Source organism: Sminthopsis crassicaudata, chromosome 2, assembly GCF_048593235.1.
Source record: "Sminthopsis crassicaudata isolate SCR6 chromosome 2, ASM4859323v1, whole genome shotgun sequence".
NCBI classification, from domain to species: Eukaryota; Metazoa; Chordata; class Mammalia; order Dasyuromorphia; family Dasyuridae; genus Sminthopsis; species Sminthopsis crassicaudata.
In genome coordinates, this window is record NC_133618.1 from 310,295,981 (window position 1) to 310,314,076 (window position 18,096).

Consider the following 18,096-nt stretch of genomic DNA (forward strand, 5'->3'; position numbering starts at 1 on the left):
GTATCCTAAATTTGTTTTTATAATAAGAGGACACATTCATTCCTAAAATAATTTAATGAGGTTGCTGCCTTTGTTCTTTATTCTTTCTTATTCTTGTTACATTTAATCCAATTTAGGTCATTTATAGCAAATACACTGACCTGGTACCCAAAGAAGTTATGAATGCAGATGACCCAGACCTGCAAAGACCTGATGAAGAAGCCATTAAAGAGGTACAAATTTATACAAATGATGATTAAGTTTAAAAAATTTAGACCTTGTTGATTATCAAGCCACTTAAAATCATGTCTTTGATTTCAGATAACAGAAAAGACAAGGGTAGCCCTAGAGAAATCTGTGTCTCAGAAGGTTGCTGCTGCTATGCCAGTTCGAGCTGCAGATAAACTAGCTCCAGCTCAGTATATCCGGTATGAATCAAACGAATTGTCTTTCATCTCAAAAGTTTTAATATCAACTTCAGCAACATGAGTGTCTTATTCAGGGTTTCTTCTCCAAGAAATTAGTTGTCCTACTTAGTAAAAATGAGCCAAAAATTATTCCTTATTAAATGGCTTAAAGTTCATTGACTTCTTTTGATTGCCATTTATTTTAAAGTGATAGTAACAGCTATTTCATTGATAGCATATAGGATGTTTTCCAGACTAATTTTTTACTATATATCACAGATTTGTTGTCCAGAAATTTTCTTTTCTTAAAAAAAATTATCAATAGTATTTTATCTTTCCAATACTTGTAAAGATGGTTTTCAGCATTCATTTTTGTAAGACTTTGTGTTCTAAATTTTTCTTCCTCACTTATCTCCCCCCTTCCCCAAGACAGCAAACAACCTGATATAGATTAAATCTATGCAGTCCTTTTAAGCATATCTCCATATTTATTATCTTAGGCGAGAGAAATCAGACTAAAGGGGAAAAAAACAAGAAAACAAAACAAAACAAAAAAAGATGAAAATACTATGCTTCAATCCATATTCAGTTTCCATAAATTCTCTCTCTGGATACCATTAGCATTTCCCATCCCATGTCTATTGGAATTGCTTTGAATCACTACATTATTAAGAAGAGCCAAGCTTCTCACAATTGATCATCATATAATCTCGTTACTGTGTACAATGTCTCCTAGTTCTGCTTTCTTCCCTCACCATCAGTTCATATAGGTCTTTTCAGGCTTTTTTGAAATCAGCCTCTCATCATTTCTTAGAGAACAAAAATATTCCATAACATTTTTATACCATTTTAAGTTTAGCTTTGTGTTTAACCAACTTTTTCTTGGCAGGAAGAGAAATGTAGAGTTCTTTGAGCATTCTTTTTTTTCCCCCTGAGGCAGTTGGGGTTAAGTGACTTGCCCCCAGGGTCACACAGCTAGTGTCTAAGGCCAGATTTGAATTCAGGTCCTCCTGACTTCAGGTCTGGTGCTCAATATACTATACCAACTAGCTGCCTCATGTAGAACTCTTTGAAAGAATATTTAGTGTTTAGCAAGGACACTATTATTTAGTTTCTATACTGTAACTAAATTAAAAATAACTAGGTCTTTTATAGGAAATCTTGTAGGATTTTTCCCCCTTTTTCTTAACTGGTTATCTATGAAACTAAGAAATTGCATGATTGAAGGTGTGATAGAAAAGTAAATAAATGCACATATAGTTGTTTCTAGTTTTAGATTTTGCTTGAGTCTTTTTACCAATGCTACATAGTCTAAACCTGAATTAGGAATCTCAACATCACCCTAGACACTCATCCTCCCTTACCCTCTTTTCTATCTAGTTAGTTGTCATATCTTGTCCTTTTTCCCTTCACACATCTATATATCTCCACTTATACAGTCATCACTCTGAGTCAGACCTCTTTATTTTTGTAAATATTATTTTTTTTTTTTTTCAGTTACATGTAAAGTTTTCAACATTCATTTTTAATAAGATTTTTGGGTTCTAAATTTTTTTTCCTTCTCTATCCCCCTTTTCAAGAGAATTAACAATTTGATACAGGTCCTTTCTTCTTGCCTACACTATTGGTGTACTCTTGGAATTGGTGTCCCTGCCTTATCTATGTCCCCATAGATGCTGCTGATTTTTTTTTTTTCCCCCAAAAAGAGATCTTAGCCATATCACCATCCTTAGTAAATCCCAGAGATTGTCTCTAGGATTAGGTATAAAATCCCTTTTTTGATCCTTAATTTTTATATTCCCTGGTTCCTTCAAACATCTCCAGTTTTCTTATACTCACTTCTCTTTGTGTGCTATGATCCAGACATATTATCCTCCTTGCTATTCCTCTTACTTCATTTCCAGTTTTAAAACCTTTGCACTGGTTGTTAAATGCTTTCCTCCTTTCCCTCTGCTCTTTGAATCCTAAGCTTCCTTCAAGATTCCGCTCAAATCCCATCTTATTCTTGAAGTCTTTTCCTGTCTTTTTCTTACCTACTTACCTTCAACTACTTTGTATGTATCTGAAGATATTTTCTCTATTCATTAGAATGTGAGCTTCTTGGGGGAAGGGACTATTTTTCCCTTTCTTCATATACCCATTCCCTAGCATTGTGCTTGGTGCATAATAAGCTTGCTGATTAATTATGTTGACTGTTAACATAATTTGTATTTAAATACTAGTATGGGAAATGAAAATTTGAAAGCTGAACAATTTACATGTTTATTGTCATCCTTCAGGTATACTCCATCTCAGCAAGGAGTAGCTTTCAATTCTGGAGCTAAGCAAAGAGTTATTCGGATGGTGGAAATGCAAAAAGATCCAATGGAACCTCCAAGATTCAAGTAAGTGCTTAATTTTGAAGGAATATTTAGCTTTGTCTATTCTGAAAGAAAAATTAAGAGAGATCATTCACTGGTTATACTTTTGTTTCTTCTCTTAGAATTAATAAGAAAATTCCTCGTGGGCCTCCTTCTCCTCCTGCACCTGTTATGCATTCTCCTAGTCGAAAGGTACTAGTCATTACATTCTCAAGTCTTTTACTCTTGATTTGTAGCTTTGAGACACTCAAGATAAGATTTAACAGCCCAGAGTCTCTATTTTTTCATCTATAAAATGGAGATGGTACTTGCATAAAGTGCCTTTGCCAATGATACCTCAACTCAAAAAGCCCTGAGGATGTCACTCTATTGTATCACAGTCACACAGACATATAATCATGAAAATGACTTTGAGTCATCAAGAAAACATATCTCTTTTTAAGAAATTCAGAAAATGTGATGGGTTTTAGAAACATTTCCAATTAGGTTTTTTTTTTTTTTAATTGTTGCTTAAAATATATAACTATCTTGAAAATTGAAAAGGATTAAATCCTGATAGGTTCCAGAGAGCTGAAGTTTTATGATTAGTATTACCTCTCCTGAAATAATGAGTTTGTATCTGAAAGAAATCATGCTCTGCTGTTTGGTACTGAAATTTTAAAAAAAATTAATACTTGATTTATAACTACTGAAAAAATTTTCTGGGAATATATGTAAGACCATGGTATATTATACTTAGTAAAATAAGGATAATAGTTGCTTTTTGAAAAGCATTACTACTTTTTTGCATCACATTCAATTCCAGATATTTATCTTCTATAACTCCAAGCCTTATCATGTAATAAATTAAAAAAAAAAAAAAAAGAGACAAATCCAACATATATTAATTGTCTAATAATAAAAGTAGAATATGTAATATTCTACACTCATGGTCTCCTACTTCTACAATGAAAAAAAGTATTTGTTTTCTCAACTCTTTTCTATGCCAACCTTGATCATTATACAACAATATTGCTTTTTACAAAACTCATATAAACCTATTAGAATTATCAGTGAAGCTGTCTTTAAGGAGAAAATTCACTTACAGATTTTATTTGAAAGACTTTAAATCTAAAAATGTCTTGTACTTTCTTATTTCTTCCCCATCTCAGATGACTGTGAAAGAGCAGCAAGAATGGAAAATTCCACCTTGTATTTCAAACTGGAAAAATGCGAAGGTAATTAAGCTGTCATAAAAATCAGTCTCTTAATATTATATCCTGCTGGGGAACTTCATGAAAGATTTTTCAGCCTGAATAGCATTACTTTAAACCTCAAGAACTCACTTAGCTGTCTATTTTCAGAGTGGAACACACAGTTTATACATTTTGATTTTTTTTTTTTTTAAACATTGTAATGGAAATGTCAAGGTATCAGGCTGTGAACACTATAGAATATATTAGCCAATTTTTGAGAGTAAAAGCGCACAGAAAAGGGTCATTGAGAATTAATTGTTATATCCAAAAAAAGCTTGTGTCATAGGGATCAGAATCAGATACCAATTTTTTTTTTTTCCTCCAAAAAAAATCAGAATAGAAGTGCTACATAAAACAGAATGGTATATTTCTTTGGGTATATTGAATGTCCATATTTTCCTATGAGTTTCATTGTTTGTTCATGCTAATACATTCTAGACTTTACTAAACAATTCTTGCCCTATGTATATCTACTAATTGGCAGAACTCCCAGAGCCCATAACAAAGTCTAAGAAATTCATCCTGTTATATTCTATTATTATTTTTCTAAAATCTGATTTTATAATTTTATTGAATTTTATGAATTGTAGAAGAGTCTTAACGACCTTAAGTTGGAGGGAAAACATTTGTTATCAGAGTTTTGCCTTTTTATTCTTTTTCCATTAGGTTGATAAGAAGTAAAAGGGAGAGAAAGAGATACTTAATTTTTAGAAAAGAGATACTTAATTTTAATTTAAAAAAAAAAAAAGTAATATCTTCTAGAAGTCATTATTCGGGAATATAGATATTAATGGGCAAAAATAAGATGATCCAACTATCCCTCAGTATCAGTAGAATCACTGCTTTATGTCCATTGTTTTCCCCCCCAACATAAGGGCATCAAGAATGTTTTACAGCTCAAAAGATTGAATAAAATAATAAATTTTATTTAGGAAAGTAATGATAACACAGAATAATGTGTGATGTATTTCTTTTTTTTTTTTAATGGCTTTTTATTTACAAGATATATACATGGATAATTTTTCAGCATTGACCCTTGCAAAATGTTCTGTTCCAACTTTTCCTCTCCTTCCCCCCATCCCCTCCCCTAGATGGCAGGTAGTCCCATACGTGTTAAATATGTTAAAGTATATGTTAAATAAAATACAATATATGTATACATATCCATAGTTATTTTGCTGCACAAGAAGAATCAGGCTTAGAAATAAGGTAAAAATAACCTGAGAAAGAAATGAAAAATGGAAGCAGAGTGGAAATGCTATGTTATGGTTCATACTCATTTCCCATAATTCTTTTGCTGGGTAGAGCTGGATTCTCTTCATTATTGAATAAATGGAACTGATTTGGTTCATTTCATTGTTGAAGAGGGCTATATCCATCAGAATTGATCATCATATATAGTATGTGATATTAATCTTTCCCATGAGTCCTGGGAGCTCTGCCAATGAAATAAATATATAATATTTTAAAAATAAAATTTAAAATGTATATGCCAATTAGTAAATATACGTATATATTATGTACATATGTGTATGACATAAATTGTTTAGTAAAGTCTAGGATGTACTAACATGAACAAATTATGAAGCTTGTGAGATAAAATACACAGAATACAAAGAAATGTACCACTCTGTCCTATGAAGTACATATATATCTTTAGCCTAATTTCATTTCTTTTGAGTATCTTGAAGCCTGCAATATAGAAAAATAAAGGCAATCCATGTTATATGACATTTAAGTTATATTTCCTGAGTTGTTGAAATGAGATACATATTTGAAAACACCACATCTTAAACTATCTAATTAAACTAGGCTACTTTTTGGTTTAATAGGATTCATTATATCATAATGCTAAGAATTTGGTATTTAACACAACAGATTTTTGTTGCTTTTTTCTCTTTTTTAAAATGTCTCCCTATCTCACCCAGACTAGAAATGAAATGGTCATTCACAGACTCAATCCAGCTACTGATCAGCTCCAGAGCTCCAGTCACTTCTAATATCAGCCTAGGTTGCTTTGCCCATTCTTAAACAACCTGGTGTTCTCCTGGTCTTGGAACTCCCCATATTGGTGCTTGAGTTAGTGTGGACATTTAGTTGGCTTGGCCCTACTGCAGGTCAGAATTTTGAGGTTCAAATGATCCACTAGTTTTAGCCTTCCCTATAGTGGTTTCAGGCCTGCTCCATCATGCATGGCACAGCAAGTACCTCTTAATAATTATAGTTTATTCCATATTTGGATGAGTGGTATGATTAGGTACTTAAGGAGCAGCCATTGACCTTTTATTTTATTACCATAAGAGTTAACTTTCTAGAACTAGTGAGAGTACTAAGGTACATAGTGCTTACCAATAGTCATATCACAAATCAGCTTAAAACAGATACTCTTTGAGGAAAAGAGGTATGTTTAAAGTACTAAAACATTTAGAAAACTATATAAAACTTGACTGTAAGAAATGCAAAAAAAATGAACTGCACTCACAGAATGGTAAGAAATTTACTTTTATTTTTAAAAAGCCCAAAAATGTCTCTCATAAGTGCTTGTCTTTCATACCAGGGCTATACTATTCCATTAGACAAACGTCTGGCTGCTGATGGGAGAGGACTGCAGACAGTTCACATAAATGAAAACTTCGCCAAACTAGCTGAAGCTCTTTACATTGCTGATAGAAAGGTTTGTCTCTTTGATTTTTTTTTTTCTCTGAGGCTCTGATCTTTCCCATTTTGAAAACTCACATTCTTCACAAACTAAATTTACCAATACTATTGTATACTTAAGTCAGTCAGCTTTTTCACCTATTTTACTAAACTTAAATATCAGAAGCTACTCAGTTTGGATTGGTATTTTAAAATTTGTTTGTTTAGAGCTTTTGTTATGAATTAGAAATAATGTTATCTTTGGTTTATTATTGTTGTTTTTGTATTTATCTTTGGTCTGTATTTTTTGATGAAATTTTTAAGATCGTGTATTTCTCTCTTCAGTTACTTTTAAGAAATGAGTGTTACTTCATGCCAGATACGGATATTTAGAATTTTTTTGCCATGAAATTGAGCTGATTTGGGAACTTTAATTTCTGTGTACCATGAAAACCAATTAAGGAAAAATGCTTATCAGTCCAGATTCTGAAAGAAATAACTGCCATTTATTGTTCCCTGTTTTACAGAAAATAAAGGAGGATTATAGAGGTAAAATAACTTGTCTAAGGTCACACAGCTAGTAAATCATAAAGCTAAGTCTGACACCCAGGTCCTTCTGAATCCTCTGCTTTTTGCACTAATTCAGACATTCCTAACTTTATATATAATTTCAGTTCATCAATCATTGCAGTAATATTTTATATCAGGTACTAAAAAAAAAAGCTAAGTGAATAGAGAAATTGATTTCCACAGAAAATGAAATTGAATGGTATTACCTATTCACTTCAGTCTTTGAAAATATTATGGCATATGTACAGTATTTGGAAAAGGACATCACAGTAAGAATATTGAGTAAACAAGATTTGTGCCCATATATAAATTTTCATAGCAGATGTTTTGTAGTTCCCATTCTCCATTACTGTATTCATATTGTGTCTGAACACCTAAATATGTCATTTATTAGACTAGTGGAATTTTGATTTCAGATTCTTTCTGTAAAAATTCATGGATAACATTGATTTTATCAAATTGAGTCATGTTCCTGGGTTTTATAAGTCAACAAGACTGAAACAGAGAACTAAGTTTGCTAATTCTTTTTGTGTTAGCATGTCTTCCTTAGAGGCAGTACAGCATGATGCAGTGAATAGCATGCTGAAATTTGAACCAAATGATCAAAATTTTAGAATCATAGGTTTAGAAATTAAAAGGCATCTTAGGGACCAATGTGTCCAACTCTCATATTTTGGGAATAAGAAAACTGAAGCTGAGAGAAATTGAATCCCTAGCCCAAGGTCACCCAGTAAGTATCTAAAACCAGGACTTGAACTTGGGTCTTAACAAAGTTGGCTTTATCCATTATGTACCACTGAGCTAATATTAGGTAGATCACAAAATTGCTAAAGCCTTAGTGTTTTCATGCTTAAAATGAGGTTGGATCTCTAAGGTGTCTTTTAGTTGTGTGTCTGTTCTCATGAATAATAAGCTATAATCATTTGCATTGTTTAATATTTGTTTTGACTGATAGGCTCGGGAAGCAGTAGAGATGCGAGCTCAAGTAGAGAGAAAGATGGCCCAAAAGGAAAAGGAGAAACATGAAGAGAAGCTTCGAGAAATGGCCCAGAAAGCTCGGGAGAGAAGAGCTGGGATCAAGACCCATGTAGAAAAAGGTTTGTTAGTCTTTCGTATAAAGGAGGAGTGTGTGGCAGAATTGGAGTGAAAGTGGCAGTAATTAACTATTAATAAAAGGAGACATGTTGGGCCTAGCTCTTAGAATTATTTCCTGAACCATGCTTAACAATGTAACAAGTAAGAATAGTTAGCAAATTCCCAAATTATGTTTGTTTTCATATATATTCCCGAAAAAATCATTATTCAAGAAACTTATTGTCGTTATTACACTTTTTCAATATCTTAAGGATTTGTGATCACATTGATGCAAGTTTTTCTTCATTGGGGCAGATAGCAATCAATTAATATTTTCTCATCATGTGCAATTCCTAACAGTATTCTTCCTTATATAATCCATCCAACATTTTCTCTCCTATGTATTTTTTTAAATTGTGTGGGTACTCCTATCAATAAGAAAACCAACAGAAGTCATAGTTTACAAGAGATGCTGAAAAAGATTTTAACAAAATATAATACCTGTCCCTATTAAAAATATTAAAGAGCATAGGAATAAATGGAGCTTTCCTTAAAATGATAAGTAGTATCTATCTAAAACCATCAGCAAGCATTTTCTATAATGAAGATAAGCTAGAAACCTTCCCAATAAGATCGGGTTGTGAAGCGAATTATTATTATTCATTATTGTACTAGAAATGTTAGCTATAACAATAACAGAAGAAAAAAGAAATTGAAGGAATTAGGATAGGCAATGAAGAAACAAAACTATCACACTTTGCAGATGATATGATGGTATATTTAGAGAATCCTAGGAAATCAACTAAAAAATTACTTGAGAAATAATAACTTCAGGATATTTTTTAAAAAGGTTGTTTGAGTTCTGGCCATTGAATCCCTAGCTGAAGGTCACCCAGGACCAAACCAGGACTTGAACTTGGATCTTTATCCACTGTGTACCACTAAGCTAACATGGGCAGATTACAAAATTGCTAAAAGCTTAGGGTCTTTATGCTTAAAATGAGATTGGACCTCTGAAGTGTCTTTTTTTTATTCTCATGAATAATAAACTATAATCATTTGCATTGTTTAATATATGATCCCTTACTAGATGGCCAATCTACCTTCTTTTATCATTTTTACATTTCCTTGATGATATCCCTTATCCTTTATCTTTCAGCTTCCATCATCATGTGGGAAAGTAAAAGAGCAGTTTTGTTTCCACCATTGTCCTTTGGGTCTTTATAGCATTTTTATATTTTCACAACAGTATTTTAATATAGAGTTAAACCTGTTATCACCATTTACACAGTTATGAAAGCAAAAGGCTTTTTTTTTTTTTGATAGCAATATTTTTTAAACATGAAAGTGTTAGTGTAATATAATTCACTCATGAATTATTTTATTCTGTTCCTAGATATTAGTTTTGATATAGAATTGTTCTTAATATTTAAAGATGTTACTGAACTAATTTTAACTTTAATCTGGGTAAGCAAATATGATTAACAAACTAATAGAGGATTAACTTGGAGGCCAGTAGAATTCTTGCCTAAAGTAGGTAGATTCTTCATATTTTTGTGTTCCTGAATATATTACTATAATGAAGCAAATTCTCTCTTCAGAGGATGGTGAGGCTCGGGAACGAGATGAAATAAGACATGATAGACGCAAAGAGAGACAACATGACAGAAATCTTTCCAGAGCAGCTCCTGATAAGAGGTAAGTCTGGAAAAAGAAAAATAATTTTTTTTTTCATTCAATTCTAACTAACAGCTTTTTCCTTGCAACATTGATAAATTCTCTAGGACCATAAAATGCTCTCTGATTTCATGTAATCAGGCATTTTGAAACATTTTTTATAGTGCAGTATAGAGGTTTGGATTACATAAATAATGGCACTGCATTGTGTTTCAGTAATGCTTTGGATTTTCAAAGCATTTTCACATAATCTCATTTGATCTCTAAATATGGGGATATATAATCCTTACTCTCAGGGAGCTTACATTCTAATGGAGAAAACACCACATGATTTAGAGAGAGACATATATATACACACACATGTAGTAGAAGGCATTTAGGGGATCAGAACAGGTTTCCTTGGTACAGCAAAGTTAAAGTTGTTTGAGAGTATAGTATGTCTTTTCAACACAGTGGTGTGTAGCTAATTGTAGCTCCATTTAGTGTAGCTCCCTGCAAGTAGGGGGTCTATGCTGGGAATAATTCAGGATTGGTTTTTCAAAGATCTCTTTATGTGACTGAAGTGGAATGAAAGATCAGGTCGTGGGATTTGAGATTAAAGAACTGAAAAGTTAAGGAGCTTGAGGAAAATCTGTATGGATATGGAATTTCCCTAATCTAAGTGCAGGAGAGAAACAGTAATCCAGAGGCTGAATTGAAAAAGGAGAATGATTGTGGGGAAGGGGCAAATAGTACCAATATTGTGAAACCACTGCCAGATAACACAATACTTAATCCTTTCTACATTAAAGGAGTAAAGGGCTTGAATATGCTATTCTAGAAGGCAGAGGAGCTAGGATTATAACCAAGAATCACCTATCCAGAAAAACAGTATAATCCTTTGGGGGGTGGGGCAGGGAGGAGATGGATAATCCATGAAATAAATGACTTTCTAAGAATTCCTGATAAAAAGATCAGAGCTGAATAGAAAAACTGAATTTCAAATATAAGACTCAAAAGGAGCATAGAAAAGTAAATAGGGGATAGAAATCATTAGGGATTCCATAATGTTAAACTATTTACAGTCTTACAAGAGAAGGTGATACTTGTAACTCTTAAGAACTTTTTCATTATTAATGCAGTTAGAAGTATGCATAGATAGAGGACATGAGTTTGAGTTGAATATGATGGGATGCTATCTTAAATAAAATTAAGGATAAGAGAGGAATGCACTAGAAGAGGGAAGGGAAAGATAGAATAGAGTAAATTATTTCCCATAAAAGAGGCACAAAAGAGCTTTTATGAGATGGGGGACAGAGGGAGAATGCTTGAACACTACTCTCATTGAAACTTCCTTAAAGGAAAATAACACTCAGTTTGGTATAGAAATTTTTATTACCCTACAAGGAAAAGTAGGAGAAAAGGATAAGAGAAGGAAGGGGGAGGAGCAGCAGAAGGGTCTGACAGAAGGGAGATTGGATTAGGGGAGGTAGTAGTCAAAGGCAAAACACTTTTTTTAAAAAAAATTAAAACTTTTTATTTTCAAAATATATATGGATAAATTTTGACATTCACCCCTACAAAATCATGTGTTCTTTTTTCTCTCCCTGCATCCCCTCCCACAGTGGGCAAGTGATCCAATATATGTTAAACATGTGCAATTCCTTTCTCTATATATATTTCCACAAATAGCATGCTGCACAAGAAAAATCAGATCAAAAAGGGAAAAAATGAGAAAGAAAATAAAATGCAAGCAAACAACAACCAAAAGACTGAAAATATTATGTTGCAGTACACATTCAGTTCCCATTGTCCTCTCTCTGAGTGCAAATGGCTTTCTTCACAAGATTAGAACTGATCTGAATCACCTCATTGTGGATAAGAGATCATCATATGGTATTGATGTTGCTATGTACAATGATCTCCTGTTCTGCTCACTTCACTCAGCATCAGTTCATGTGTCTCCAGGCCTCTCTGAAATCATCTTGCTAATTACTTCTTACAGAACAACAATATTCCATAATATTCATATATCATAACTTATTCAGCCATTCTCCAACTGATGGTCATCCACTGTTTCCAGTTTCTTGCCATTATATAAAAGGCTGCCACAAACATTTTTGCACATGTGGATCCCTTTCCCTCCTTTATGATCTCTTTAGGATACAAACCCAACAGAGACACTACTAAATCAAAGGGTATGCACAGTTTATAGCCCTTTGTGCATAGTTCCAAATTGCTCTTCAGAATGGTTGGATCAGTTCACAACTCCACCAACAATGTATTGTTAGTGTCCCAGTTTTCCCACATGCTCTCCAACATTTGTCCTTATCTTTTCCTGTCATTTTGGCCAATCTGAGAGGTATGTAGTGGTACCTCAGAGTTGTCTTAATTTGCATTTCTCTTTTCAGTAGTGATTTAGAGCCCCCTTTCATATGACTAGATATGGTTTTAATTTCTTCATCTGAAAATAGGCAAAACACTTTTAAAGGTGGACACAGTAAAAGGAGAAGAGAGTAGGATAAATGGAGAGAAATAAGATGGAGACAAATTCTGCACTGTAATTATAACTGAAAAAAATTTTTATGGCAAGCTTCTCTGATAAAGGCTTCCTTTCTCAAATCTTTATAGAGAACTAAATAAAAATTAATACAAATGAAAGTCATTCCCCAATTGGCAAATGGTTAAAAAATACGAACAGGCAGTTTTCACACAAAGTAATGAAAACTAGTCATAGAAAAAAATGCTCTAAACCACTATTGATTATAGAAATGTAAATTAAAACAATTCTAAAGTGTGCTACCTTATACTACTTAGATTAATAGGACAGAAAAGGAAAAAGACAAATATTAGAGGGGATGTGGAAAAATTGGAACACCAATGCATTGTTGATGGAATTTTGAATTGATTCAGCCATTCTGAAAAATAATATGGAGCTATACTTTGAACCTAGGATCACCACAAAGTTTGTATCCCAAAGAGATTTAAAGAGAAGCACCTACATGTTACAAAAATATTTATATTGCAGCTCTTTTTGTGGTGACAGAGAATTGGAAATTGAGGGGTATGTCCATCAATTGGGGGGTGGCTGAATAAATTGTTGTATATGATTATGGTGGAATACTATTTTACTATAAAAAATAATGAGCAGGTAGATTTCAGAAAAATATAAACTAATAAAAAATGAAATTAATATTGTACACAGTAATAGCAATATTGTGAATGACTTAACTTGTGATGGAAAATGCCATCCATCTCCAAAGAAAGAACTGATAAAGCATGAATGAAGATCAAAGCACTCTTTAAAAAGTTTTTTTTTTTTTTTTTTTTTTTTTTAACTTTATTTTAAGGGGCAGCTAGATGGCACAGTGGCTAGAGCACTGGCCTTGAAGTCAGGAGGACCTGAGTTAAAATCCATCCTCACTTAAGCCAACACTTAATACTTTCTAGCTGTGTGAACCTGAGCATGTCACTTAACCCCAGTTGCCTCAGCAAAAATAAATAACAGATAATAGAATACTTCTCAATCTAGAAGATAATGTGACTCTTAAAGAGTTTTATTAATTCTGAAAATATCATTGTGGGTTGAATGTAACCTTTAAGGACTCTTTAAGACACTGTATGCTATTTTTCAAAATTCTGTAATTTTGAAGTTGAACATTCAAAAGAAATCATTTTGAGATTTGAACTTTTAGTGAAATAGTAATAATTACCCCAGGTTCCGTTAAGCTTTAAACCCAAAATAGTACTAAATCCAATCACTGGCATTTTTTTTTTCTCTTTTAACACTCTGATAAGAGCAGAATTAATAGTTTTGGCCACAATAAGGAACTAACTTGGACTTTAAAAAAAAATTAAAATAATTTATTAAAATAAAATAAAATAAACCAAATTTGCACTATGCTGATGCTACAGCAAAAAATAAATTCCACAGCAGTTGTGTCCCTACATATACTATAAGCTAATTATTTGCATTAAAGAATTACATTTCAGACAATTAGTCTGTTGGCATTCCTTTGAGTTATCAAAAAAGCCAGATTGTAAAACCTTTCCTTCTCTGATGATCATGTATTTGAAATGCTATGGGGATTGCTAACCTGATTATGTAATATCAGAGAATGTGATCACAGTGCATGAAGTTTTCATTACTAGCTGAGTGTTCTTAAGCTAAAATGTTCAATTTGTTCATATAATAAATGTTAATGAAGTCAAGTGTATAACTGGTGATATTTAATATAGGTCAAAATTACAGAGAAATGAGAATCGAGATATCAGTGAAGTCATTGCTCTTGGTGTGCCCAATCCTCGGACTTCCAATGAAGTTCAGTATGACCAGAGGCTATTCAACCAAACTAAGGTATTTAATTGGGGGTGGGGAAGGAGGTTTAGTGTGTGTACACATATACACACATATGTAATTTATCAAATCTACTAATGATTATGAGTTATGGCATGCAATAGGTGAAATCGTATTGGTTACTTCTTAAGTCATTGGGTAGAATTATAAGAGAATAGAACAAGAGAACAAAAAAGTTCTCTTAAGTACTTTTGAAGACCCAGCCCTGATAATTTTGTTTCTAAAAAGAAGACAAAAGGTAGGTGTAAAGGTGTATCCTGCAGTATTTGTTAGCTTCTTAGCACATTTAACATGCAAGGTTAGAATTAGAATTAAGCAAACATGGAATTGTAATTACATTATTATAGCACACTGATTATGTGTGAACTTAGAGAACCATTACATCATCACAATAAATATATACATGAACTAAAGAATCATTATCTCATCAGTCATACTGAGATAACACCTTGCTTCAAGTATATTTCTCCAGAGTTCTGGCTCTTTACAGTATACAATGGAAGGATATAAAATCAGGGAGTACCTGTTTGACTACCATCTCTAGCACTTTTTTGTGTGGCTATGAACTTAGCACAGTTTCTCTAAGCCCTGTTTTCCTATTTTTTGAAATAAAGAGATGGAACTAGAAGATCCCTACTATATCTAATTTATTTGGCATTAATATCTGTTTTAAGTAAACTAATTTTCCAGATTAGCATTTGCTTCCTGAATAAGCACTGAAAATGAAAAACTCAACTCTGTAGATCTTGCTTCAAATTTCATTTTTCCCTGCCTCTTTATATCACTTTTAAGTCAGAATTTAGAGCTAAAATAAATCACCTCTTATTATTTTTACTGTCTCACTTTTAGAAACCTGTAGTTAGGTTGCTCAGTGGATAGAGCATCAGACTCTAGTCATTGTTACTTTATTGCTTAATTTACTTCTCCTTTTTGTAGCTCTTTCCAGTAGTTATATTATACTGCTATCAAATGGTTTGCAAATGGTTATGATTGAGGAGAATCCGAATTCAAATGCAACCTCAGACCCTTGACACTTACTATGACTCTGTAAACTTAATGCTAATTGCTTTCTGCTACCCCTCCCACCAAAAAAATCCCAACAAATTTAAGGTCTAGAGCACAGTAATAGTTTAAGGCCCAGTCTTCCAAATCTCTGACCAGTGCTTTTTCCTTTACATCAGTTTCAGTTTTTTCTTGACAAGGTTTGTCATATGACTTTCTTGTACTATGTCATAGTACATATTAATACCTTTAGGAATTATTGAGAAATGGTAATCTGCCATGTGTTATATGGTCTATAATTACTGTTCTTCATAATAGGCTTATCCAGTGGTATATCTGGAAATAACCTCAAGCATCATCTAGTCTAATCCTATTTTATAGATGAGGAACTAAGATCTGAAGTTAAATGGCTTGTATGGGATCAAACATCAGATGCAGATTTGAACCAAGGATTCTAATCATTATTACTTTGTTGTTTAACTTACTTCTCCCTTTTATAGCTTTTCCCAACAGTTACATTATCCTACTATCAAGTGGTCTGCTTTTCAGGTTATTTTGTTGCTTTTAATTTCTATTAATTTGGAAACAATCCTAAATTCTGAGAAAGGACTTGAGAGAATTCACCAAATACCTGTTTTTACTATAGATTTGTCCAAGGAAAGCACTTCTCTAAATCAAACTTTTCTAGATGCTACACAAGATTTTTTTGCCTTATTATTATTCTTTCACAGGGTATGGACAGTGGTTTTGCTGGTGGAGAAGATGAAATTTATAATGTTTATGATCAAGCATGGAGAAGTGGTAAAGACATGGCCCAAAACATCTACAGACCCAGCAAAAATCTGGACAAAGACATGTATGGTGATGACCTGGAGGCCCGAATAAAGACCAACAGGTAAAGCACTATTCAGTTCCAGTGTTCAAAATAATTGTTTAAAATAGTAAAAAAACAAAACAAAACAAAAAAAAAAAAAACCACAAAAACAAAAAACAGCTTATGGTCCATTTGATTCTATCCTAGATTTGTTCCTGATAAGGAGTTCTCTGGCTCAGATCGTAGACAGCGAGGCCGTGAAGGACCAGTTCAATTTGAAGAAGATCCCTTTGGTCTGGACAAATTTTTGGAAGAAGCTAAACAGCATGGAGGGTCTAAAAGACCCTCAGACAGCAGCCGCCCTAAGGAACATGAACATGAAGGCAAGAAGAGGAGGAAGGAGTGAGTAGGGTAGCCTCTCAGAAAAGAATGAACTATTATCCTTACTCTGATGACAGTGGTCATTGGGGAATTCTATGTAAATGGTCAGGATGAAAACCAAATCTGGGATTGTAGATCCCACTACTTTTTATTACTGGGGCTGGGGGAAAGGGAAATACACTTTAAACTAGTCTGTTTATTTTTAAGGGGGTGGGCCATATTCTCCATGTAAGGTTTTTGTTTCCCCCTCTCAGTCAAGCCACCTTTCCCAACTCCATTAACACTGACAGAAGCTCCATACTACTCAGCCATACCAAATTAATACTATTTTATCTTTAGTGACATTAGTTTTGGTGGATTAACATTTCATAGTAGAATTAGTCTTGTACATAAAGTTTATCACCAACTATGCTGAGTAGTTGGTGGGGTAAGAGGGGGTCTTCACATCATGGAGTTGTCCATTGCTTGTTGAATGTTTGCCCCCATTATGTGTTTTGTCTGGTTTTAATTTGGAATGGGAGAGTTGGCTTCTGTGTGATGCAACTTTTAAATAAAACATTCAGATAAACTTTTCATAGCATAACATTTTTATTTCACAATTTATCAATACATTTATACTAATTCAGATTATTCTTCTGCTCCTTCATATCTTGGTATCTGTATCTTTGGCGCTCAACAAAGACCTGAAAAAAAAAAATGCAGATTAGCACTGCTGGGAAGAGGAGAAAATTGAAATAACTTTTTAAGGGAGTGGAGTGTTAGGAAGCTGACCTCATAAATACAAAAGGCAAAACAATAGCACTGTTATTTAGTATTATTAAGAAGTTCTTTGCTTCTCTGAAATAAATTTCATAAGTAAGGTAATTACCTAGTCTTCCTCAAGGTTTTTCTAACCAAAAAATGTCTCTAGCTTTTTTGTGGACACTAATATACCAATTAATTACTTTGGAGATTTTTTTATAAGTATTTATATTTTGTACCCATAACATCTCCATATCAGTGAAACTGTTGAATACAAATACCCATATTTGGTGAACTAGTAGAAAAGAATCTCTGTGGTTTAAAAAAAAAAACAAAAAACACCTGCCTGGTCATCTGCTGGCTCCATGCTACTACCATTATTTACTACAGAAGCAAGAGATCTGTTAATGACAACACAGAAGTGATCTCATCTTACTTTGACTCCATCAATGAAATGATTTTCTTTCTGTAATGCTCTCTGAAGTTCTTCTTCTGAAGAAAATCCAATCCAACAATGACCTTTATGAAAGCCTGTTTCTTTTTCCTAGAAAACCAAAATAAGGAAAAGAGTATAAATTAATGATATATATTATGCATATTATGATATATTATAAAACATAAAATGTGAGTATAAATTAATATTGTATATAATATGCCTATTGATTACACCAACACCAAACTCTTAACCTTCCAAGTTAGTAAATAGATGTATAGTATACTCTATTTGATCAAACTTCTATTAATTCAAGATTTTCTTGGATTCTAGATAATAAAACTTGATTACAAAGATAAATTCTAACTTACTCTCTCCATTTTAGTAACTTTTAATAATAAATTCTCCAGAAATTTATAGGCCAGCAATACATCTGTGTTTATTGCATAT

At 32.9% G+C, this 18,096-nt stretch overlaps 1 protein-coding gene across 1 annotated transcript in view; it reads left to right on the forward strand.

Annotated features, from left to right (window-relative positions):
• The window catches only part of SNW1 (SNW domain containing 1), a 28,213-nt gene extending 11,173 nt beyond the window's left edge, over nt 1-17,040 (forward strand). Inside the window, exons 4-14 of the mRNA XM_074289882.1 lie at nt 117-212; nt 301-407; nt 2,666-2,770; nt 2,869-2,938; nt 3,898-3,963; nt 6,539-6,655; nt 8,144-8,285; nt 9,864-9,960; nt 14,158-14,275; nt 16,009-16,172; nt 16,299-17,040. Of these exons, the coding sequence (XP_074145983.1) occupies nt 117-212; nt 301-407; nt 2,666-2,770; nt 2,869-2,938; nt 3,898-3,963; nt 6,539-6,655; nt 8,144-8,285; nt 9,864-9,960; nt 14,158-14,275; nt 16,009-16,172; nt 16,299-16,497 (1,281 nt within the window). The 3' untranslated portion in view covers nt 16,498-17,040. The remainder of the gene's footprint in view (nt 1-116; nt 213-300; nt 408-2,665; nt 2,771-2,868; nt 2,939-3,897; nt 3,964-6,538; nt 6,656-8,143; nt 8,286-9,863; nt 9,961-14,157; nt 14,276-16,008; nt 16,173-16,298) is intronic.
• Nucleotides 17,041-18,096: the final 1,056 nt, after the last annotated feature.